The 26,341-nt window shown below is 36.7% G+C and overlaps 1 protein-coding gene across 1 annotated transcript in view; it reads left to right on the top strand.

The window, feature by feature from the left end:
• AGBL3 (AGBL carboxypeptidase 3) overlaps nucleotides 1-25,153 on the top strand; it is a 51,019-nt gene extending 25,866 nt beyond the window's left edge. The window contains exons 13-17 of the mRNA XM_033098657.1: nucleotides 9,513-9,582; nucleotides 12,655-12,703; nucleotides 13,882-14,078; nucleotides 20,131-20,362; nucleotides 23,648-25,153. Coding sequence (XP_032954548.1) covers nucleotides 9,513-9,582; nucleotides 12,655-12,703; nucleotides 13,882-14,078; nucleotides 20,131-20,362; nucleotides 23,648-23,999 — 900 coding nt within the window. The 3' untranslated portion in view covers nucleotides 24,000-25,153. The remainder of the gene's footprint in view (nucleotides 1-9,512; nucleotides 9,583-12,654; nucleotides 12,704-13,881; nucleotides 14,079-20,130; nucleotides 20,363-23,647) is intronic.
• Nucleotides 25,154-26,341: the final 1,188 nt, after the last annotated feature.

Here is a 26,341-nt window from a genome sequence, read left to right as displayed (position 1 = left end):
GAGAAGATTATTGTTGAGCTCGAAGATCTCCTTGAATTTGCCTCTCTAGGTTTTGAGCTCGCTTGGGACCCATCACCCCATCCTCCTTCCCTGTGTCTCCCTTTTGGAATAGGAATGTCTATCCTAGGTGTGTCCCACCATTGTATTTTGGCAGCACATAACTTACTTGGTTCCGTAGGTTCACAGCTGGAAAGGAAGTTGACTTCAGGATGAATGATACCGTGAGTCTCACCCATATCTGACATAGATGATATTGAGGTGAGACTTCAGAGTTTAGAGTTGAGGCTGGCATTAGTTAAGACTTTTGGGGTTGTTGAGATGGAATGAATGTATTTTGCATGGAAGGACATGAATTTGGGAGGACCAGGGGCCAAATGCTATGGTCTGAATAAGTCTGTCCCCCAAAATTCATACGTTGACATGATAATGCCCAGTATGATGGTACTAGAAGGTGGAGCCTTGGGGAGGTGATGGGGCCATGAGGGAAGAGCCCTCTGGATGGGACTGGTGATATAAAAGAGAGACTCCTTAGCTCCTTCTGCCATGTGAGGATGCAACCAGAAGTCCGCAACCTGAAAGAGAGCTCTCAGCTGACCATACTGGCACTGTGATCGCAACCTTCTAGGCTTTGGAGCCATGAAAAATAAATTCCTGTTATTTATAAGGCACCCAATCTGTGCTATTTTCTTAGAGCAGCTAAATGAACTAATACAGATGTTGTATTAGTTTTCTTTCTACTGCTAAGTGACAACTGACCTCAAACACGAGCAGCTTAAAACAACAAGCATTTATTGTCACACACTTTCTGAGTGTCAGAAATCCAAAAGTGGATTAGCTAGGTACTTACATGTAAGGTCTCACAAGAGACTGTAACGAACGTTACAATGAGGCTGTGGTCTCATGTGAAGGCTTAACTGTGGAAAGATCCGTTTTCAAGTTCACTTACATGGTTGTTGACAAGATTCAGTTCTTCACAGGCTGTTGGGCTGAGAGCCTCATTTCCTTTCTGACTATTGGCCAAAGGTTTCCCTCAGTCCTTTACCATGTGGGCTTCTCTATTGGGGAGCTCACACAAAGTAACTGGCTTCCATCAGAGTGAATAAGCAAGAGAGAACACACAGTCTCATTACCGCCTAATCTCAGAAGCCAAATCCCATTGCTTTTGCCATATTCCATTTATTAGAAGTGAGTCTCTAGGCTGAGCCCACCCTCAAGGACAGAGGATGACAGAGGGTGTGAATACTAGGAGATGGGGATCGTTAGATGTAAAAGCCGTAACTTAGATTTGACCTTTGCCTTAAGGCTATGCTGAAGCCAACCTTCAAATTCTAGAACTGGGGGCTCTCTGTTGCCCCTCTCAATTCAATTCTTTTGTCCAAATATTTTTTGAGCTGGACAGTCTCTTTGTCCAGTGACTCAAATCTGTTAGGTACATTTTCTTTCACACTTTACAGAGAGAGTTTTACTAAATGTATCACCTCTACATAATTGTCACTATTTTCTAACTTCCTATAACAGTTTCCACACCCCCTGTTGTTATCCCGTCAGAAAGCCAATGATTGTCACATAGTTTAGGTTTTTATTAGGACAGCATCATACATCTAGGTACCAATTTCTATATTATTCCTGTGTTGCTGCATTAAGTCCTCTATTTCCTTACATATTTTCTATCTGCTAGTTCTGTCCATCGTTGTGAGTAGGGAATGGAAATCTCCAACTATTATTATTTCTCTCTTTAATTCTTTCAATATTTTGCTTCACATAATTTAATGGTCTGTCATTAGGTACATATATAACTGCTACATCTTCTTGCTGTGTTGAATCTTTTATTAATATATCCTTTGTCTCTTTTAACATTTTTAAATTTAAAGTCTGTTTTGCCTGAGGTTAATATAACCATCCCTGCCCTCTTTTGGTTACCATTTATTTCTCTCTCATTTCCTCTTGTGTATATTCTATAGGTATTTTCTTTATGGTCACCACGGGGAGTACTTTGAACATTCTAAAGTTACAACACTCTAATCTGAACTTATACCAGCTTACCTTCGATTACATACAGAAACTGGTCCTTTACAGCTGCAGCCTTTTGGTTATTGATGTCACAAAATACGATCTTTATACATTGTGTGCCCCAAAACATAAACTAATAATTCCTCTAAATGTATATTAGTCTCTTAAAGTATGTATAAAACAAGATTTTGAGTTACAGACCAAAGTTACCGTAATACCAGCTTTTACACTAATAATTGTATTTTTTTTCTTTAGATGTAGATCATGTGGAAAACATAAAGTACAGTTTGAAACCATCATTACAATAATACTAGCTCTTATAACTGCCCATGTATTTACCTTTATTGAAATCTTCATTTCTCCCTACGGTTTCTAGTTACTGTCCCATGTCCTTTCATTTCATCTTGCAAGACTCCCGTGAGCATTGCTTGCAGGGGATGTCTAGTGGTCACGAATGCCCACAGCTTTTGTTTATCTGGGAATGTCTTAATTTCTCCCTAAGTTTTGAAGGACAGTACTGCTGTTGTTTTGTGTTGTGTTGTGTTTTGTTTTTCTTTAAGCACTTTGAATATATCAACACACTGTGTTCTGGCCTCCACAGTTGCTGGTGAGAAATCTGCTAATGATCTGCTTGAGGGTCCCTTGTATAACAATTTGCTTCTTTCCTGCTGCTTTCAAGATTCTCTTTTTGTCTTTGACTTCAAAAGTTTGATTATAATGTGTCTTGCTGTGGGGTGTTTTTAATTGTAAATATGTTTTTTAATTATATTTAAGTATAGTTGGTACACAATATTATATCCGTTTCAGGTGTACAGCATAGTGATTCGACAATAATCTACCTTGCGATGTGATCATCACACTAATCTAGTAATTGTCTGTCACTGCGCAAACTTATCACAATATTATTGGCTATATTCCCCTTCACCTTTTTCACCCATCCTTCCTGGCAACTGACAGTTCGATCTCAGTTGCCATGAGTCTGTTTTTGTTTTGTTTGTTCATTTGTTTTTTGTTTTTTTTTTTTTTTTTTTTTAGATTCACCATATAAGTGAAACCATACGGTATTTGTCTTTCTCTGTCTGGTTAACATCATTAAAATGAACATACTACCCAAAGTAACCTACAGATTCAGTGCAATCCTAGCAACACACCAAGGACTTTCTCCTCAGAACTAGGATAATCCTAAAATGTATACGGAATCCGGCGGGTGTTTTGTTTTCATCTCACTTGGAGTTCATTGAGTTTCTTGGATGTTCACATTCAAGTCTTTCATCAGATTTGAGGCATTTTCAGCCATTATTTTGTTACTCATTGGCATTTCTGGGTTGCTGGCTCCTCCAGCTCTGAGGTTGGGCGTAAGAGGCAAAAAGAAAACACGGGAAGCTCCTCAGTCACGCTGCCCCTCTGCTCTGAAGTCCCTTTCAGTTACCCTTCTTTCCACCTGTTAGAGCCTCTTATGTTTATTTTGTATCTAATACCTAGGGTTTTAGTTGTACTTAGGTGGAGGCTTAGGAAAAGTACTTCATTTTCCTAGCAGTAGAAGTCTCAAGATAGTTTTATGTCTGCATATATACTGTCTTTGATGTGTTGATTAAATGTTGATTTTTAAATGTGCTTCTTTACCTAAATAAAAACCAAGAAAAAACATCTGAAAACAAAGAAGGAAAGAAATTCTACCAGAGCAAGCCTTCAAAATGCCATACAAGAAGAGCAAGAGGTAAATATTCATTGATCTGGTGGGTAACGGCTTTCGAAAAAATGATTACAGGAGAATGGCAAGTTATTTCCTCTTCCACTTCTTACACCCTGATTTTTTTCCTCAGGAAAAGTTAATGATTAAAATTTCGCTTGTTATTATTTACTGTTTACGAAAACACAAAAGAACCTTGATAGAGGAGAGGTGGGTCTTATTAAGGTGTGCTATATTTAAATTTCACTGATTAACTTACCTTACTCGGAAAAGTATTTGAGACATCTTAGAAGGATGCATCCAGGATAGCAAGAAGAAGTAAATTAAAACTAAGAAAAATGAAATGGAACTACAAGAATATGAAATAGATGGTGCTGGCAGATCAGCTTCCACCGTGACAGCATGAGGACCTCTGCAAACCCATTCACCAGCCAAACTTGGTGAAAATTATGTAAGAAAAGAAAAAAAACACATTTAAATTCTCTGGAAATGGTTCTAAGGACATACAGGAAATGAAAAAACATACATTCATGAAAATCTACTAGAGTCTTGTGAGAAGAAAACAAACAGTGGAAGCCTGTGGTATAAGTCAAGACGCCCCCTTTTCTTCCCCCTCCCAGCTCAGTGACACTGAGAGTCCACTCCAGATAGTACAGCCAAGAACACAGGACTCGGCTCCCCACAGATACCAGAGGGCTGTCTTCCCGGAAGGGCAGGGCATCGTATTTCTTATCCTGCCTCCAGCTACCTGTTGCTGAAGCTACATTCCATATGAGTGCAGACCCCATTCAGGGTACTTCATCACTGAGAAAATTTGAGGCCCTAATCATCCTTGCCTTGGCTTGTCAAGTGTGGTTCTACACTGGAAGAGGCAAATAGAGAAGACCTAAGACTACTCCCCTCTTTCCACCTACAGCTCAGCTCCTAAAGTGGGGTATCACTGAGAGAATAATGCCATTGTGCCCACCTTCAGCTCCAGAGACACTTGGGTCAGAAATTTTGCCTTGGGGAAGAACCATATAAAACAGATAGCTCCTAACCTCTTCTGGGAAGAAGTGAATTTACAGCAGAGCCCGGAGAAATTCAAGTTTAAGGGCATTCTCAAAAACAGTAGAAGTATGGTAAAAGGCAATTGTGAGGAGATTGCAGATCCAGTGGAAACATAGCCTGAACTGCAGGCCGGCTGGTCCTCCCGAGAGAACTGGGTAGAGACAGCTGGAAGTCGCCCTCCTGGAGTCAGAACAAATCTCAGACACTGATCTCAGGAACTCTCTCTTCAAAGGAGCCAACTTTGATTAGATTAGTCTGTTGAACAATTGATGCCCTAGAGCACTGTTGAAAACAATAAAGCTGTCTGTCAGAAATTAGTGGAACTTAATAGCTGGGTGTGGTCATGGAAAGAGACAGCCCAGTCCAAACCCCTGCTATCCCAGGGTGAATTGTGGGCATACCCAAGTCTGCACCCCTGAGGAGCAAACTCTGAGGCTTAACACTGCAAGGGATAATGGGGCGTCACTGAAATCATCCAGCCAGTCGCTAAAGAAACAAGTACATAACAAGCCCCAGAAGGGATAGAAGGAACTGAGGGAGGAAGATCATACCAAGGGTTCAATAGAATGGTCTAGTTAGGAAATAAGCGTGGCAAACACAGATGAAGCACAATTAAAGTGATATCGCTAGTTGATGAGGTCCAAACAATCCATCTTTGGATCCAGTCAATCAGTACTTAAGCCTCTGGTACCTGCAGAAATCCCAGAAGTTGGAGAAGTCCTGAGTACCAGACTCAGAAGAATTCTGCTCATGTAGTCAAACAAATAAAAATATCAGAAGTTTGTTTACAAGTATTTCCTGTGTTAACAGTGATCAAGGACCAGTGTGAAATTTAAAGTTAGCAGTAACAAGTTCATTCAGCATATGTTGAACACCAAATGCACATCTTCTGTCAAATGTGGGTTGAATTAACAAAGTCTAATTTCCCAAGAACCTTTGAAATTGTTTTTCTCTGCCTCCCTGAATTCTGTTTTTCAACTTTTTATTTTGAAATAATTATAGATTTACAGTAGTTGTAAAAAAAAACAAAAAAAAAAAAGAAGAAAAGAAATACACACACAGAACATACACACGAGGTCATCTGCATCCTTTACTTCTCCCTCAATGAGAGCATCTTGCATACATTATAATACTATAATGTATTATAATACACTGAAATTGTATAATATATAATACCGTGAAACGGACATTGATACAATCCAGAGCTTATTCAAATTCTATCTGATTTTGTCATGTGTGCTCTTTCTTACTCTGAACTTCTTTGCAAGCTACAAGAAAATATTTTTCATCTTTTCTATTTAAGTATAATTTTGTCATTGCTTATACATTTTCATACAATTTTATATATTTTCACCCATTTCAGACTCTTGTCTTCCTACATCTTTACTTTTCTCATTTCAGTAAGTGAGATTATCAACTACATGTTTTTGTCTCATCATAAATAAGTTCTATATGAAGTGAAAAAAAATTTAAACTCCCTTCAGTGCCCAACGAGAATATCAGTATTTTCTTCTACTCATTGCTGTAGGAGAGAAGCCGTGCTGTGAAAGGTATTAGAAGGTTCTGATTTAAGAGATCATGTTATCCATTCTAAACCTATGAGGATAAAATGAGAAATGTTGAAAACTACTGTACCATAAATCCTATAGGAAATACACCTCATTTTCATGTTCATAACACAGCTTTGCTTTCCTTCTGATTCTGTGTTCCATTAGGTTTGTGATCAAGGACATTTGGTGCAAAGACACAATCAATCAAATTCTAAAGTGAAAGGTAATGTTCTGCTTCTAACTTCTCATGAGCAATTAATTCATTTACTCAACAAACACTTTTTTTGTGCCACCACTTTGAGGGTGTCACTGTGCTTTGTGTTTGGGGATGGTAAGAAGTGTACTATACCGTTTCTTCCCCCTAGGAGCTCATCTTGTAATAGGGAGCCACAAACAAGAAAACAAGTGCAGGCTGTTTCACAACCTATGTTTTCATTTAAAATTGCAGTATATTGTTAACTTCTGAACATGTTAATAAATGGTGGCATAGTAGTCCGTTGTCTTAGTGAACCTTAATTTATTGAGCCACCCCCATTGTTATATTTTGTTTACATTTTTTATTGCAAAGAACAATAAAGACCTTATCACTTCCCATTTGTGTATACTCTTAATTGTTTATTTATAATAGATTTTTTAGAAAGGAATTGCTGACCCAAAGGAACTGCTGACCCAAAGGAGTTTTGCTATAAATGGCAAAAATGCAAAAAAAAATTCATAAGATTTGACAACTGTTTATATTAATTCAATTGAGCTAAATACTGTTTACATATTATCTGTTAGCATTTTTCATGTAAAAAAAGATAAAAATATGAAATGTAAAAGAGTTGAGGAATTGTTTGCATGCTACTAATAATCTTTTACCATCTTTTCTAGATACAAGGCCAAACATATCAGATGATTATGTATTTTATTGTGTCGGAAGACAGTTCCCTAATCAAAATTTGGGTGAGTGAAATGGGAATATAGACAGTAATGAGTGGTCACCTATCATCTATATGTGAATTATTTAATAATATAGGCATGAGCAAGATCTACACATAAGAAACTCGACGATTACCTTCAAATTGGATAGACAAGGAACAATACACCTTCGCAGAAATTTTGAACCTCAAATCTTTATTTTTCTTTATAGCTCTAGAAACATATAGAGGAAGCCCGTAGATATTCATTACTTATCAATTTGCTTTCTTGTAATTTTTCCCAGTCCAAAAAGGAAATATTCATCTGATTGTCTAATCTCTTTATTCCCATCTCACTGAATCTTAAAACAGAGCGAAACCTTGAGAGTATTCTAGTCTCACCTCCTACTCATTACAGGATGCAGGCTCATCCAACCTTTGAGTGACTACACTTGGTGACAAGTAGTTTACCAAATCGCAATACAGTCCCTTCCATTGCTAGACAACTATGGCATTGAGAAAATTCTTCTTATGTTGAATTACAAACACGTATCCTTGTAAATTTCATCCGCCACTTTAATAACACAAAACAGAGAGTGAAGGAGCATTGAAGGTAACCATTTCTGACTGCCTCATTTTCCCTAATTCTCCTTGAAATAATGAGAACAAATGTAATGCCTCTTCCACACGATAAATCGTAAGTATTTTTTTAAAGCTGTTATTTCCCTGAAACTTTCCTTCTATTCCTTTCAACTATCCATAATACAGCACGATTCAAGTCCCTCTATCCTCTTATTTTACTCTTTTCTATCACTATTCAAGCTTGAATGAAACTGAACACAGTATTGCAAATGTCATCTAACAAGTTTACAATAAATCATCATTCTCATTTGCTTCTTTCTAGATACTAGATTTCCATTAATGCAGCCTAAGATTGTGTTTGTTCTTTAAAAATGATCCTAAGATATCGACATAAGGGGTTAACTTATACACAAACCTATTGAAGTACTATTTTCTTAGTGTGGCTGCTAAGTTATGTCTCCTCCATTCTCTACTTCAATTTTGTTTTGATATTTTGGTTCAACGTACTGGTCCCTAAATTCCTGTTAAATTAAGTCCATTAGATTCAGCCTTTCATGATCTCCTGACCTTGATTATGTCACATTGTTGTACTATATACATGTATATAGATATATATATAAAATGTATATACATATATATTTGTGTGTATACATATACATGTATATACATTCATATCTATACATACATTTGACTTCTTGTCAAAGCTTCAGACTCTTATATTTGACTGTCTGCATCTTCACATAGATGTCCCATGAATCCAAATTCAAATGTATCAATTCTACACTAACTGCTGTCCCTCCTGTATTCTGTATTCTCTGTGACTTTGGGAGCAGTACTATCTCCATAACCATCCAAGCTAGAAACCTAATAGTTATTCTTTTTCGTCCTTTCACTCCCATCCCTCATGTCCAGTCATCCACCGAATCTAGTTGATTTTACCTCGTAATCCCTTTTCCTCCATCTTAACTACCATCATTCTTTTCGGACTCTTATTGCCTATTTACAAGGAGTCCTACAGATTTCTAACTGGTCTCCTAGCCATCAAGATTATCATCCTAATCCTACCTTTCATGCTACCATACAAGCGATCTATCAAAACACAGATCTGATTATGTAACACCATCAACCTAAAGCCTTTCAGTAATTCCCAGTTTTCTAACAGTAGTTGAAATGATCACAGCCCTAAGACTTAAATACTTTTTAGTCTTTCTCTTTTAAATTTTTTTAACTTTTACTTTTGAAGTAATTTCAAGAATAATTTCAAAGAATTGTATCTATCTACTTATCTATCTATATTTTCTCACAATACAGTTTTTGTAGACATCATGCTCTTTTATCCCTAAACAAATATTTTCCAAGAACATTCTCTTAACATTAACATCAGGAAATTCAACTTTGATACAATACTATTTTCTATCATACTATAGCTATTACAAATTTTGGCAAATGTACCAACAATGTCCTTTAAGGCAGAACTTCTCCCTGATTCACGATCATTAATTGCATTTAATTGCCATATCCCTTTATTCTCTTTTAATTTGGAACAACTGCTCAGCTTTTCATCATTCATAGCCCTGGCATTTTTGAAGATTATGGACCAGATTTCTTATAGAATGTCTGGTTTTAAAATTTTAGTGTACACGAGAATTACTTGAGGAGCTCATGAAAACACCAGCTTCTGATTCTGAGTTGTTCTTTGTTGTCAACCCCCAGTTCTGCGTTTTTTATCAGGTACCTCAGATAATTCTGACGTTGGTGATCCGCAGACCACACTTTGCGACTCAGCCCTTCGGGAGCTGTCGTGAGCCATGTTGGGAGGCCCAGCACTTGGGACCATCCAACCCTTATTCATCCTGAGTAGCTTCTTGTGCAATTTTATTTTCAATAGTGGTCTGTTACTTAAATTTTTTAAATTTTTTTAATTTTATTTTTTTTTTGCGATCACTGCAGTATAGAAACCAAATTCTCTAACGTGACATACAAGACCTCAATGAACTGGCCTCTAACGACCTCTCCAGTTTTATCTCTTGCTATTCTCTGCTTTTTACTTAACACCTTCATAAAGATGATCTTCCTGTTGCCTCAAAATACGTCAATCTTCTCACCTCCTTGTATTTGCCCATGGTATCTTGTCTGCCTGAAACGTAATTCTCCCACTCTTCAACTACATTACTCCTCATTTAAAGAAAAGGTATGAAAGTTTAATAATACTCATATACAGTTCATTACAGTAAGAGTGAGCTAGATTGGGGATAATGGTATAAGAAATTGCTCTGGTTGCTCAGAGGGGGATCTAATCCAGCCTACAAATCTCAAGAGGATGTTTTCTTGAAGGAATTGATGCTTAAATTATGATGGAGTCTTAACTGACAAGTTAGGCATTTAGGCAAGGAGAAGAGAGCCAATTCCTTGAATTCTTAAAAGATTGTTCTCAATGGTTTTGTGATCTCATATGCAAGTTCTTTCCTTATTTAATACGTAATATATCTGGGACTATAGATAACTCATTCACAGCCTTTTGACTTCTGTCACCTCTTACCAATGTGTATTCTACTCTTCACCACCGTTCTAGTCAGAAGAAAACTCTTTTTGATAAAAAAGACAGAAGCAACTTAAGAGCTGAGGGATTCTGCTCTTTGCCACCCATCAGTATTTTAAAATAATCCCAGCAGAACAAATCTAAACATTCTTTCTTCATATCTTAGTTCACTTGATATTTTAACCTTACTGACCCTATTGTTATGTGTTTCAGCCACTCTTTTATACTCAGTCTTTGTTACATAATCTTCTTTCCACCTTTGTTCGTGTTCTTTGAAAACTCTGATGTTCATCTGCTTCCCAGAGGTCTCAAGTTATACTATTCAATGGTTGTGCTAGATATAGAGGTAAACAGGAAGTAAGACGGTTTCTCTAAAACTGGTGATCTTTGAAGAGGCCATAAGGAGTATAAAAAAGTTCGATATTATGTTTAGATTATGGCAAAAACTCATACAGTGAAAAAAATTACATTTTGGGGTAAATAAGACTGAGTCAGATTTCAAAAATATGTCACCAGAAAGGGGCAGCAAGTTAAACAACACTAAAAACTGTAATTTATTTGACATCCACCTTCAATTTAAGTTCAGATTACTTCGGTGCTTTAGCGAAATGAAAAAAGTTAAGAACTATATGATTTCACTCATGTGGGATATAAAACAGAAAGTAACAAATGAACAAGACAAACAAAAATTCATAGACACAGCCAATAGCATAGTGGTTACCAGAGGGAAGGGGGTTGGGAGGAGGTAGAAAAGGAGTACCCATATGATGGGTTTAAACGGGGTTCAAATATATGATGATGGAAGGAGATTTGACTTGGATGGTGAACCTACAATGCAACATATAGATGATGTATTATAGAATTGTATACTTCAAACCTATATAATTTTATTAACCAATGTCATCCCAATAAATTTAATAAAATTAAAAAAAAAATGAAGATGCAAAGGACCTGAATGCCAAAAAGATAGACTACTAAAAGAAGTCTATAGATACAAAGTGGATGGACATTTTTGCAGAGCTGGAAACTAATTCCTTACAAGTCTAGAAACCTGCCATTCCAGGATCAGACTCCTTTGTTCACAGGATGTCTAACTTGATGTTGTTGTATTGGAAGGCCGCCAGGCATCAATGTCCTGGGGCTTGCTAAGAGGAGACCTGGAAGTCAAAGAGAACTTGATTTTGATTGTGTTCAGTTTTACCACTACATAAAGGAAAGCAGGATATCCTAAAGCCTGCGGGCAATTCAAAGAGTATTACTGGGAAAGGAAACACAGCGCAAAAATATACCATTTTATCATGGGACATAAAGAATATGTCATGTCAAGTTTTATCAAATATAGGTAATATCTATTTAGTTGCCCCACTGTGTTTATATTCCACTTTTAAAAGGTCTTATATTTATCTGTCTCAAGATAACAAAATAATATGGCTTATAAAGTTTAAATGTCCATTGAAAAGGAAAGACAAATATATTGTTGTATTATTCTCACATATTATGTATTTAATTTGTTCTATTAATTACTACCAGTTACTTCTGTTAACTAGTCCTTTTGTTTGGCTTAAAAGCATTTACATATCATAAAAGCAAATAATACTGAAGAATATATCATTTTAAATAAACACCTATTTTATGCTTTATGTTAAAGTCATAATACATTGGTGTATAATTATTTGTTACACGTTATACTATTTTTTTTTGTCTGGTTTGACTCACTACAAAGTTAATCACCTTACTATTATACACGTAGATAACCTGCATAAGTCCTAACATATGTACCGGGGGTGCCATAAAAAAATGTATACAAGTGGACACTTTGTATACATTGCTCAAGCAGTAGTTTACATTGTATACATTGCTCAATGTTGCTCAAGCAGTAGTTCACCATAATCAGAAGTGTCTGGACACTGATGGTAACCACTTTGAGTACCTCTTGTAATTGCAGAAGTCAAACATGACTTGTATTCATCTTTTGTTATCGAGATATATTGAGTATTACAATTTTAATACAGTTTTCTTTTCTTAAAATGTGTATACGTTTTTTTGGCACCCTCTGTATATTCAGTTCTGAATTGTTTGACAATTAATTGTTGAATAGGTATTTCTACTGTTTGCTATTCTGTTAAAAGAGTTTAATTAAAAGGCTTCCAGGGGAAATATGTACTAACATATTTCATCTGTCAGAATGAGACAATGGCACATTAATTAAAGATAAGCTCAACGAAGCTAGTCATTAAATATATGAATGAGGTAAATATCGAGAAAGTAAAAAAGTAAGTTTGTTCATCTTAAAAATTTGCGTTCAGAAATTTTGTGGTATATTCTCTTTTTTAGAGAAAACACCTGGACGAGACCCTCCTTGGATTCTAAAAAGATGTTTAAGGTAGGAGAACTACAGCCTTAGTCCTTTTCCTCTGTCTTAAAGATTTTGAGTTTGAATTAAAGCAACAGGTAAAAGTTACTTTTTTATAACAATTGCTAATCGGATATCTCCTTATATTCTATATAGTATCTGTGACTACGTTAGTTTCGTATATAGGAGTGCCCATATGATGGGTTTAAAAGGCTCTGAAATATCAATATCCCCAAACTATCCTCAATGGGTGCCTTAAAATCTACAGTTAGACATTTATTTCTATACATTTATCACTACATTGTCTGAGTTTCTCCTTCGAAAAAGAAATATTTCTGGCATAAGATGACTATTTAGCACTTTAGAGTGAATGACTAGCTCATGTTTTACTGTCTGTACTAGCAATCGGAGCACTGGCCATATAGGGAGAGTACTACTACCTAAAAACCGGAAAAGGAATAGAAAGAGAAGTCAGAGATAACATAGATGAACTTGATAGTTGTGTCAAAACTAGTAATTACTGTATCACTAGCTCTCTTGGCAAGTTTCCCTGTCCTAAGGGATAATATGAACCGTCTGAACCACGGAACAGGTAATTCTTTGAGAACAGACTGAATTTGTACAACAGAGAAACATGGTATGCCCATTCTTCCTTCCTTGGCCTCTCTTCTAAGAACTTGGTTTCTGCACAATAAAATGGGTTCTCTCGAAATACATAGAATCTCCTGCCCCTAAAACTTCAAAAATTAGGTAAGAAATCATCTTGGGCGTACCTGTACTTAGACCTAGAATTGATTTCAACTAAGACTTAATTTTTTAAAACATGTTATTTATCATATCTATGGAAAGAAATCAAATGATATATCAAGATAGGAGAAAGTACTAGGAAAAGTACTGAAGTTAGAAGATGTGAATTCTAGACCTGCCCCGCCCTCTCATTAGCTATGTGATCTAGAGCGAACATTATCGCTTCACCTCTCTAATTCCCTAACATTCCCTCTCTGACGTAAGATGGGGATAGCATTGGCCTTCCTCCCTCTGTCACAGGACCGGTGAGAACCCTCATAAGATAATATCTGTAAGAATACTTTGCGTACTGTGAAGTACAAATATACAAATATAATAGACAAATGTAACACGGTAATATATCACTCTTGATTGGATAGTTCACTGTTGACGTTGAAATCAGAGTATCTAATTTCTTTCAGCTCCCAAAGTGTGATTCAGAAGCTTAGCAAAGACCAACCAAGACATTTTTTAAAAACCAGTAAGAGACCAATCCAGGGAATAATTCAGCCCACCAGCACTGATTTCTATGGAAACTGCTTCAAAGTGACACCCTTGAAGTGTGCTATGAGCAAACGAACTCCCGATTGGACTGAGAAGACACAGATACCAACAGAAGGTTTTTTGGGTTTTTGTTTTTTTGTTTTACTGTTTAGGATTTTAATAAATAACAAAGGTGACTTTCACTGTATCATCATTAGTAAATCCTATAAAATCTTGATTATAAGAGCTGTTTTTGCAAACAGGGATGATTAATAGCCATTTTATTCCTGACTGAAAAATACTTCCTTTATTTCATCTCATATAGAGATTATTTAACCTGTATATGAGTTGAATACAAAAGAAAATTACTTCCATTTAATATAGCCTTGGAAAAATCTACGTAATTGCTTTATTGCCAATATCTCCTTGTCACCAAGGCCCTTCCAGTACCATAGAATAACAAAAGTAAGAAACTACTGAGACGCACAACATAGATGAATCTCAAAACCACTGTGCTGAGTAAAAGAAGCCAGAAAAGAAAATGTGATATGAAATCTCATTTTTATGAACTGCAAGCTAATCTATAGAGATAAAAAAATAAAATAAAAATAAAGGTTTCCTGAAGTAGGAAAGGATAGAGTAGGTGATAAAGGAGTACAAGGAATCTTTTAGGGGTGATCACTTCTATATCTTGACTGTGGTGATGGTCTCACAGGTGTTTACACTGTCAATACTCCAGGGTTTTGGACCAGAGCAACTAGCTGGACTCAATTATCTTCTGCTGAGATGGCAAAGACTGAGGGTAGAAGAGCAATTCAGTTTAGAGACATTGCTTCTGAAATGCCTTGTAGGCATTGAAGTGGAGGCATTGTCCAGGCAGTTGGGTACGTAATTCTGGAGTTCAGGGAAGAGACTGGGCTGGAGATACATTTGGGAATTTTCAGCATAAAGATAGTGTTTTAAGACATGAGGCGGGATGAGGTTCCTAAGTGGTGTAGTGTAGATATAGAAGAGGGTTAAGGAACAAGTCCTTGGGAACTCCGCTGATGGATCAGGAAAAGAGGAAGAACCAACAAAAGACAGAGGAGCATCCGATAGGGTAGGAGGAAAACCAAGAGAATATGTTGTCCTGGGAGCTAATGAGATACTGTTATCAAAGAGGAAGAAATAATCATCTAAGTCTAATGCTCCTGATATGTCAAGTGAGATGGATTTGCTATCGGATTGTACAACATGGAGGTTTTATTGGGGATCTTGATCAGAGAAATGTCAATACAGTATCCCCCCCGCCCATATTCATGGTTTCATTTTCCAGTTTCAGTTACCCACTGTCAACTGTGGTCCTAAAACACTAAATGGAAAATTCCAGAAATAAACAATTCATAAGATTTAAATTATGCACCATTCTGAGTTGCATGATGAAATCTCACACTGTCCCTCTCTGTGCTGCCCAGGACATGAATCTTCCCTTTGTCCAGGGTCTCCATGCTGGACACGCTTACCCCGTTAGTCACTTAGTAGCCGTCTCAGTTATCAGATCAGTTATCAGAGAGAGAGAGAGAGAGAGAGAGAGAGAGAGAGAGAGAGAGACCACATTCACATAACTTTTATTATAGTATTTGTTATAACTGTTCTAATTTATTATTAGTTATTGTTAATCTTTTATTATACCTAATGTATAAATTAAACTTTATCATAGGTATATATGCATAGGAAAAAACATCATATATACAGAGCGTGGTACTATCTATGGTTTCAGGCATCCACTCAGGGTTCTTGGAATTACCTGTGGATAAGGGGGGAGTAGTGTAGAATGATAGAGGTACAAATCCAATTAAACTGTATTTTAAAATAGGATGAGAGAAGTGGGAGACAGATAGTATTCATGGAATTTTGCTGCAAAAGGGAGATTTTTTTTTTTCCAGCATTCCCCACTGTTTTCACCACATGCTTAATTTAAAAATTACGTTTCTCAATCTTATTCAGTCTTTCCTGAGCTAAGATTCTCATTTCTTGTTGATTACATCCTGGTGAATCTTTATGACCCACTAATAAACGTTCTACAATTTTCTTTTTACTGAAGTTAATCATTTCAGAGTGAGCTCTGTTTTTATTCTTAGGCATTACTCCCTCCTTTTCTTTACAATATATACATTTAGGGCTATAGATTTTCCCCTAAAATGTCTTATCTTCATTATCACTCAGTTTCTTACAGAAGGAAGTCTGTCCTTTTCCACTCTTGAAACTTACCAAGTAGGAAATGAGATGAATTCTGCCAGAGATGAATGAGAGGTCCAGTCAGACTTCTTAAGTTCTGGACAAGTTTATAGTTATTGTTGAGATATAGTACAAATACTGAGATTCAGCTGAGGAGAGTAGAGGAGTAAATTCATAATAAATCCTGGCAGATAGTTTCGTAGCTAAGGCGTTTCTCCTTTGCATTTGGTAAAAACAAACACAGTACCCTTGCAGTCTCCAGTCTCGTGTTCAGCCAGAACAACACCACCCCTGCATTCCATGCCTCATTCAGTAATACTGCCATCAACCACTCATCTAAGTAACAGCCCAACACATAGCCTAATCTTCTACGTCTCTGTTCTTCGTATCCAACAATGAGAAGCTCTATCCATTCTACTCCCGAAGATTCTCTTGACTCTGCTTCTCTTCATTTTACTGCTGTTCCTTTTGTTCAGACTCTCTTTCTGCCTCCCTTGAATTACTGCATTAGCCTCCTAACTTGTCTCCCTGCCCGAAGTCCCACTTTTCTTTAGCCTGTCATTCTCCTGGCTGTCAGTGTAATCTCTCAACAACAACAAAAAAATGCAGATCTGCTTATATCACTTCCTTGTGCAAAATCTTCAATGTCTCCCTAACAATTCAATGCAAAAATCAGTAAGCATCTACCCCTCCCAAATCATTCCTAGCTCAGAAAATTTCTCGATAGCATTATTATTATAAACATGGCCTCTAGGTTTAAACCCCTTTTTCACTCCTACCTGATATTCTAGTCATTCTGAACCATACTTGTGATTTCCTGAATGTGCCATGTTACTTCCACTACCTAGACTATGACCGTTTTTTTTTTTTTTTTTACTTAAATGATTTGTATTTATTCATCAAGACTCAGGTTAATGAGGAATTAGGAAGATTTCCTTATCCATCCCTAAGTATGGATTGAGGCCCCCCTTCTGCCTCTTTTTGTTTATCCATGTATTGTCAGTGGGCACTTGAGTTTCTTCTACCTTTTGGCTGTAGTGAGTAATACTGTTATGAACAGGTATGTACAAATAACCCTTTGAGACTCTGCTTTCAATTCTTTGGGGCATTATACCCAGAAGTAGAATTGCTGGATCACGTGGTAGTTCTAGCTTAAATTTTGTAAGGAACCACCTTGCTGTTTTCCACAGCAGCTACACCATTTTACATTCCCACCAACAGTGCACAAGGGTTCTAATTTTCCCACATCCTTCTCAACGCTTGTTATTGTCTATTTTTTTGACAGTAGCCATCCTAGTGGATGTGGAATGGAAGAAATACTTTTTAAATAGACTTTATTTTTAGAGCAGTTTGATAAGCACTTTTTTAATGTTATACTTTTGTTATCACAATTAACTAAATAAACAATGCTTCCTTCATATCATCTAATAAATGATATGCTCTTTCCATAGTTTTCCTCGTATCTCCATCCTTCTTTACTTTTCTCTCTAGTCCTAACTGTTAGCGTATTAAAGACAACAGCCATATTTTTCATTCCTGTTTACCAAACCGAAGGTAACACCAGAAACATAATAATCATTCAGTGAATGTTTGTTGAATGGCCTAGGAATGGCTTCTCAAGAAACTGCAGATAAGTTCCTTTCATTTGCCAGCAATGCCAGAGTACTGTAATCACCCCCACCTCGTTCATTATCTTTCAAGTCCAGCTTAGTTCAGTAAGTACTTAAGTCTCCTGTTTCCCTTCTCTTTAATAATGGCCAGTTCCTTTAAAAAAAAAAAAAAAAAAAAAAGCTGTGTTGTAGAAATTTCAAACATAAACAAAAGTAGAGAGAATAGAATCATGAATCCACAGGTGCCCATCACCCACCATGAATACTTATCAGCATCCTGCTGTTCTTGTTTCATCTCTATTCCCACCACTTTTTTTTGCCAAAGTATTTAAAGCAAATTCAGCAAATCGTATCATTTTGCCCATAAATTGTGGATAGCTCTAATTAGATAAACCCTTTTTTTAAAGCACAATGTAGTTCTTGCTTCTATTCTGAGCATATTCTACTTTTTCTTACGCTGTCCACTTACCAACTTAGGCATTATAATTAGAAGTACTCCTGCCACGTCCTTTAAAATATCTGTTAGTCATCCTCCAAGCTTTACTCGAGGTTCTTTTTTTCCCTTTTTCTATGTATACTGATTGTTTAAATTGTGTTAAATGCACATAACATAAAATTTACCATCTTAACTATTTTTAAATATAAAGTTCAGCAGCGTTATGTACATTTGTATTGTTGTGTATACAATCTCCAGAACTCTTCATTTTGCAACACTGAAACTCCATACCCATCAAACAATAACTCCCCATTCCTCCCTTCCCACAGCCCTTGGCAATTATCCTCCTTTCTATTTCCATTTCCCCAAACTTTGACTATTCTAGGTAGCTCTTATTAGTGGAATCAAATACTTGGAAGACAAGTACAGTATTTGACTTTTTGTTACTGATTTCACTTAGCATAATATCCTCAAGATTCATCTATAATGTAACAGGTGTCAGAGTTTTTTTCCTTTTTAAGGCGGAATGGTATTCCATTATAGGTGTATACCACATTTTGTTTATCCGTGTATTCATCACTGGGCACTTGAGTTTCTTCTACCTTTTGGCTGTAGTGAGTAATGCTGTTATGAACAGGTGTGTACAAATAACCCTTTGAGACCCTGCTTTCAATTCTTTGGGGCATATACCCAGAAGTAGAATTGCTGGATCGTATGGTAGTTCTAGTTTCAATTTTTTGAGGAACCACCATACCATTTTCCACAGCAGCTACACCATTTTACATTCCCACCAACAGTGCACAAGGGTTCTAATTTCTCCACATCCTTCTCAACGCTTGTTATTGTCTGGATTTTTTTTATAGTAGCCATCCTAGTGGATGTGGAATGGAATAAATGCTTTTTAAATAGACTTTATTTTTAGAGCAGTTTGATAAACACTTTTTTAATGTTATACTTTTATTATCACAATTAACAAAATAAGTAATACTTCCTTCATATCATCTAATAAAGGACGTTCTGATAGCTCTTCCCATAGTTTTCCTCATATCTCCATTCTTCTATTTTCTCAAATCAGAAGCTTTGGAGCCACCACCAATTCTTGTCTTTTTCTCTCACCTCACATCTAATTCATTAGAAAATCCCAAAATATATCCAGGATCCCTCCCCCCAACATACACTTCTCACCCTTCTGGCCACTGCTACCACCCTGGTCCAAGCTATCATCCTGTCTCCTGGATTATTTCAGTAGCCTTCCAAAAGATCTCTCTGTCCAGCCTTGCTACTATTCAATCTGTTTTCAACTCAGCAACCAGCATGATCCTTGTAAAACAAATTTCGTACGTGACACTCCTCGGTTCAAAGCCTTCCAGTTACTCCCCATTTCACCCTCAGTAACAATCAAAGTCCTTACAATGGCCTGTGAGGCCCTATATAAACTAAATCCAAGTTACCTGTCTGAGTTCGTACCTCTTTCCCCTTGGTTCGTTTTCCTTTAGCCATTGTGCCATCTTGATATTCCTTGCACACACTACCATGCTCCTAGCTTAGGGCCTTGGCACTTCCTAGTCCCTTTGCCAAGATACTCTTTCCTTTGAAGCTGCTTGGCTTGCTCCCTTACTCCTTTGACATATGAGCTTCACAGGGAGGCCTTCTCTGAACACCTTTTTAAAAATGGAAATCAACCTCGCCCCTAGGAATTTTCTTTTCCCTCCCCAGTTTTATTTCATCCCATCAACTTTATCATTATCTAACATATTATTATATTTTACTTGTTTATTTCCTTATTTGCTGCCCCTGTAATTAAAGCATAAGCTTTAGATAGGTAAGAATTTTTAGATAGAATCCTTGGCACATAATGCTCAATAAATAATTGTTGACTCAAGTCAGTCCATGTATCTGTACATATTTTTGTGGTTGCCCCCCAGATCTGCATCACAACCTAAAAAGCAAAATGAAAGAATGTACATCTTTCCAAAGGAAGAAGACTGGTGTAAATTGGACAGATGATGAGAAAAGAATCTACAGGAATAAAAGAATGGTGCAAACTGCAGAAATATTGCAGTATGTCCTCCCTATCATGGAAAGTACTAAAAACTTGCCAACCAATCAGATAAAACAGATATTCAATCCAAGAACCAACTTCCAAATCCAGCATCAGTAAGTCAATACAATTGTGTCATTCTTAGCGATTTAATACATTCTTTTTTTAAGGAAGCAAGGATTATTAACTCATTATCCTAAGAAACAAACAGGTTCTTAAAAATGGTAGCAGCTATACCACATTTGACCAAGGGACAAAGTCCCAAAGCCATAAGAAAACGTTGGATATGTGAAGGAGTAGGTTATTAGGCCTCATTGGGCTGTTTATTTGCATGAAACTACTCATTAATTTGAATCTATGAATAAAGTATGCATTAATAAAGTATGACCATCGCCTTTCTTGAAATTTCTTAGATATGTTTAAACCTTATAATCCAAGAGGGCAAGCAGAATTAGAAATAATTAACTTGACTTACTTCAGCTTATTATTGAAACTCAGAGGAAAGCAGAAAGGAGGAGACCAGATTTCTTTTAAAGATAAAAAAAAAAAAAAAAATAGAACCAATGCTACGGCCAAAAGGAAACCCATATAAGTAAAAGTAACACAATGACAAGCAGATAATTATAAATATAATAATAATATTATCAACAAATTTTGACAAAGTACTGTCTATGTGCTAGACACTGTCCTATGTTTACACACACACACATATTGTACGTTCTACACTTGAGGAAATTCAGGTACAAAGAGGTTATTAATTTGTCCAAGGCCACGCAGCCAGTAGGTAGCAGAATTGGATTCAACAGCAACTGCACGTTCTGACTCCAGAGTCCTTCATCACTATGCTTCATCACGTTTTTCTCTATAATATAAATGAAAAACAGAAGACCAACATACTTAGTATTCCAAGATAGCCTACAAAGGAATGACAGAATTATGAATATTATAATAGTAGGAAAACGGGCACAGGCTGTGAACCAGAAATTCACACACACACACAAACGTAGCCAATGGACATTTTTAAATGTTCGATCTCACTTAAATCCAAAGAGTGCAAATTAAAACAATAATGAAATACTATTCATTTTTGCCTCTTAGTGAAGAATTCATTCACTAATTGTTGGAATATAAACTGGAACAGAGTTTCCAGAACAAGGTCCAGCAATATAAAAATTTTTTTAAAGAGTTTGTATTGGGAAAGAGGAACAGGATTTTATTGGGGAACAGTGTGTACTTCCAGGCCTTCTTCCAAGTCAAGTTGTGTCCTTTCGATTTTAGTTGTGGAGGACGCAGCTCAGCTCCAAGTCCAGTCGCCGTTCAGGTTATAAGAGCCAAAGGGGTAAAAAAAACAAGTTTGAAAAAGAAAGATAAAGTAGGGAAGAATCACTCTATCTAATTTTAAGATCTTTTATATCGCTACTGTAATCAACAGAGTGTAGTATTGGAGGAGGAATAGACATATCAATGGAACCAAATAGAAAACCCAGAAATAGGCCCATCCAAATATGCTTTACTAATTTTGACAAAAGTACAAAAGCAATTTAGTGGAGGAAAGAGAGCATTTTCAACCAATGTTGCTGGAACAATTAGACATCCATAGGCCAAAACAATGAAACTTGACCTAAATTTATATTTTAATACAGAAAAAAAAAAAACAAACTCAAAATGTATCATGGACTTTAACTGCACAACACAAATCTATAAAGCTTTAGAAAAAAATAGAAAATCTTGATGATCTAGAGTGGGCAAAATGTTATACTTTACACCAAAAGCATAATCCGTAAATAAAAATTGATAAATTGGACTTCATCAAAATAACAGTGTTTGCTCTTCAAAAGTCCCTGTTAAGAAGATAAGGAGACAAGCTATAAAATAGGACAAAGTATTTGCAAACCACATAAACAAGAGACTAGTATCTAGATTAAAGAGGTCTCAAAATTTAGCAGTGAGAAAACAAATATTTCATTTAGAAAATGGGGAAAGACATGAATAGACATTTCACCAAGTGGAATAACCACACAAAAAGATGTTCCACATGACTAGCCATTATCAAAATGCAGATTAAAACCACAATGAGATAACTACACACCTATCAGAATGCTAAAATAAAACAGTGGTAACACTAGTGATAAAGATACAAAGAAATCGGATCACTCATCTATTGTTTGGCGGAATGTAAAATTGTACAGTCACTCTAGAAAACAGTTTCACAGTGTCTTAAAAAAAAAACCTCATATGTAACTACCATATGGCCCTGCCATTGCTCTCCTGGGCATTAGAGAGATGACGACTTATGTTCACACAAAAACCAGTATGCAAATGGTTATAGCAGCTTTATTTGTAACAGCCATGAACTGGAAACAATCCACATGTCCTTCAATGGATGAATGATGGAAACAAACTGTGGTACATGCATGCCCTGAACGGCTGGCTACTCAGCAATAATAAGGAGTAAACTACTTATACACGAAACAACCTGGATCCCTCTTCAGAAAATTATGCTGGGTGAAAAGAGCCAATCCCAAAAGGTGGCATACAGTATGATTCCATTTACATAACATTCTTGAAATAATAAAACTGCATAATTCAGACAACAGATTAATGATTGCCAAGAGTTAAGGAGGGCATGGACAAGGAGGAAAGTAGGTATTTTATTAAAAGGGAAACATGAGGGAACTGTTCCATACCCTGACAAATCAATGGCAATATCCTGATTATGTTAGTGTACTTGCAACTATAGTTTTGCAAGATACTACATTTGGGGAAAACTGGCCGAAGGCTCCATGGGATCTCTCCATATTATTTCTTCCAACTGCAGATGAGTCTACAGTTATCTCAAAATTAAAATTTTAATTAAAAATACAGTTGAGATTTTGTGGTTAAAAAAAATGAAATTCTAAAGAAAACTCAAAGACTCTAAGTGGCTCCAATTAATAATTTTACAAAACCTCCGTCTCATGAGGAAAACTTCTCTCTCTTGGATTTATGTTGATCTTTTTACTGACTATAAAAAAAACAAACTTACAGTATTTAGACTGAGTTCATTCTAATAAAATAAACAACGTATTTAAATTTTAGAGCAAAGTGAAATTTTAGAGAACAGTTACTTCCACTAGATATATAAGGAACAGCGACCCAGAGTAACCAATATATCAGGAAGCCTAGGGCCAGGGCAGGTACCCAAATAAACATGTCCTCCAGGCATTTAGAAATACAGAGTCGGAGTAATGCTGAAAAATCATGACTGGAGATGCAGACTTCTCATAGAAATAAGGGTAAAAGTCTTAAGGAAGGATAAACTCAAAGGAAAAGCTAGACTTATACTATGACAAATACCTAAGGACTCTAGATACCTAGGGCACATGCTGGGCAAAAACTCATACATTTTCTTTCTTTCCTAGACTCCATCCAGCTACTTATGGAAACATAAAGACATACAGGACATCTTGGGCACCACCCACCCATCCCCCTCTTAGAAGCCAAAGGAATCTAATGGTAAGCTCTTCAGAATGGTGCAAGTCTGTGTCCCAGAGGTCATTTGAAAGTTTGTCACTGCCCAAAGGACACAAGAAGAGGAAAAACTGTTCTCGAATCGAAGCCTTAAAGACTAAAGACATGAAACCTGTCAGCAGCAAATGGGAAAGTGCCTCCTCCTGTTTTAAAAAGGATGTGAATATTATCAAAGGCAAGAGTCTTCAAGCCAAAGAATCCAAACAGCAAAGCTCTACGCACACAGCCTTCCCGTCTAACTAAAAATAAGGATGAGCAACCAAATAGGAATGATGGACAATCCCCCTTCCATTCGAAGTTCCAAAGGCAGAAATAATCTACCTTGATGCCGCTCTGAAAACTGTAGATAAAACATGACCTATACTTACTTACATATTAAAAAGAAAAAGAGAAGCCTTCCCCAGCCCTCTCTATTTCTCCCTTTATATATCAATTTGCATATACTAAACTACAAATTCTAAATCCCCCACCTTCAGTAGCAGCACCTTTCAGAGAGATTAAAAAAAAAAAATCCAGAGACAACATACTAGAAAATTAGAAATCATTTAGGTATTTATATTTAACTTTTGTCAAGATGGAAGCAAAAATCTCTGAATTTTGGTGTTGTATGAATAAGTCATTTTGGAAGAAATCCAAAGTTCAGAGACAAATGTTTGCCTGCCCTGGTTGAAGAATATTGTTACGTCAGTGAAAACATGAGAGAGTTTACACAAGCTTAGGAAGCCCTCAAGTCGCCTGTCATAGAGGCCAGTCGTCTGAAGGTGCAAAGTCCATGTTTGGCAGCACCTAACAGAACGGTGAACAGGTCCGCCTCCTCACTTGAGGATGCAGTAGACCTCTCAAAAGGGAATAGAAAAGCGAGCTCCCTAAACTGCCATGTCATGGTGTGACAATGGATCATCTTCAAAGACAGACATGATTAGTTACAGATGGGTCAGAATCCTTCCAATCCCAAGTAACTAACGCCAACGGCATCTCAGGGGAAAACCAAAACATGTAGGACAACTTTAGAGGGACCTAAATGGCTGCTTTGGGTGAAAATACTCATGTACAGGAAAGCCTACACCTGCTTCCCCAAGAAGACGGGAGATAGAAAGAGTATAGGAACTGAAGGACCAGGGGGGAATAAAAGATGCTTGAAAAGTAACACACAGGAATGAAACAGGCTGTAAAAGATAAAGGGAGCCCTTAAAATCTCTGACTGAACCTTTGCTGCAGGTGGTAAGTTTTCCTTCTCTCTTTAGAGAAGATCACACAGGTGATGGCCGCGTCCCCCTCGCAAAGAAAGGAGGAGAGCTGTGCCCTGCGGCCACAGGGATCCAGAGGCACATTCAGGTTCAGTTCAGATTTCAAAGCAGCCAACAATGAATATCTACACCCACTGTAGGACAGCCATTTTTTTTTCTCTCTTTAAAAGTAATTTCGATTTAATAATAAAAAATAAATTTAAGAAAGTAATTTTTTTTAAAGTTTATTGGCTGACAATTGTTAGTAAAGTTACATAGATTTCAGGTGTACAATTCTGTATTACATCGTCTATAAATCCCATTGTGTGTTCACCACCCAGAGTCAGTTCTCCTTCCATCACCATATATTTGATCCCCCTAACTCCCCGACCAACCCCCGCTTACCCTCTGGTAACCACTAAACTATTGTCTGTGTCTATGAGTTTGTTTCTCATTTGTTTGTGTTGTTCTTTTGTTGTTTTTGGTTCATATACCACATATCAGTGAAATCATATGGTTCTCTGCTTTTTCTGTCTGACTTATTTTGCTTTGCATTATACTCTCAAGATCCATCCATGTTGTCACAAATGTTCCTATATCATCTTTTCTTACCACTGAATAGTATTCCATTGTGTATATATACCACAACTTCTTTATCCATTCATCTATCGAAGGACATTTTGGTTGTTTCCATGTCTTGGCCACCGTTAATAAAGCTATAATGAACATTGGAGCACACGTGTCTTTATGGATAAATGTTTCCAATTTTTTTGGTAGATACCTAGGAGTAAGAAAATAATTTAGACTTAACCTCTAGTTAGACTGCAGTTACTTAATTGATTCTTTGTTCTTACTGATGTTTGAAAGCATTTTAATTCGTAAGAGTGCTCTTAAATACAGATGGTTTTATTCTAATTGTAATATGTTATTTCCATTTCATTGGGCACCCTACAATTAGATGACAAAAGTATTGTTTTTACTATTTAAACCACCATTGTCGTTTGACAAAACCAGGCAGAGATATTTGAAACATAGGCAACAAAAGACTATTTCAATATATGTTATTAGAAATCTATAAAAGTAACTTAATATATACCTCAATAAACTTTTTTTAAAATTTATTGGTGTCGTGTGGGGTGTCAGGCAGGGTCTCTGGTCCCACTCCCCACATAAGAACGCAGGACATGGTGAGGCCAAAAAGGAACACCCACGGAGCCATAGGTAGGGGAGTCACACCACTATACTCTCGCTGGCGGCTGGGTTGGAGACACAGGAACCAGGAGCAACACAATTCTCAACCCTCACTGCGCCGCTTGCAGACTCAGCCACCATCTTCTTGCTAGCTCCCCCTTTTTTTGC

This window comes from Rhinolophus ferrumequinum, chromosome 26, assembly GCF_004115265.2.
Source record: "Rhinolophus ferrumequinum isolate MPI-CBG mRhiFer1 chromosome 26, mRhiFer1_v1.p, whole genome shotgun sequence".
NCBI classification, from domain to species: Eukaryota; Metazoa; Chordata; class Mammalia; order Chiroptera; family Rhinolophidae; genus Rhinolophus; species Rhinolophus ferrumequinum.
This window is presented reverse-complemented; position numbering and strand designations above follow the sequence as displayed.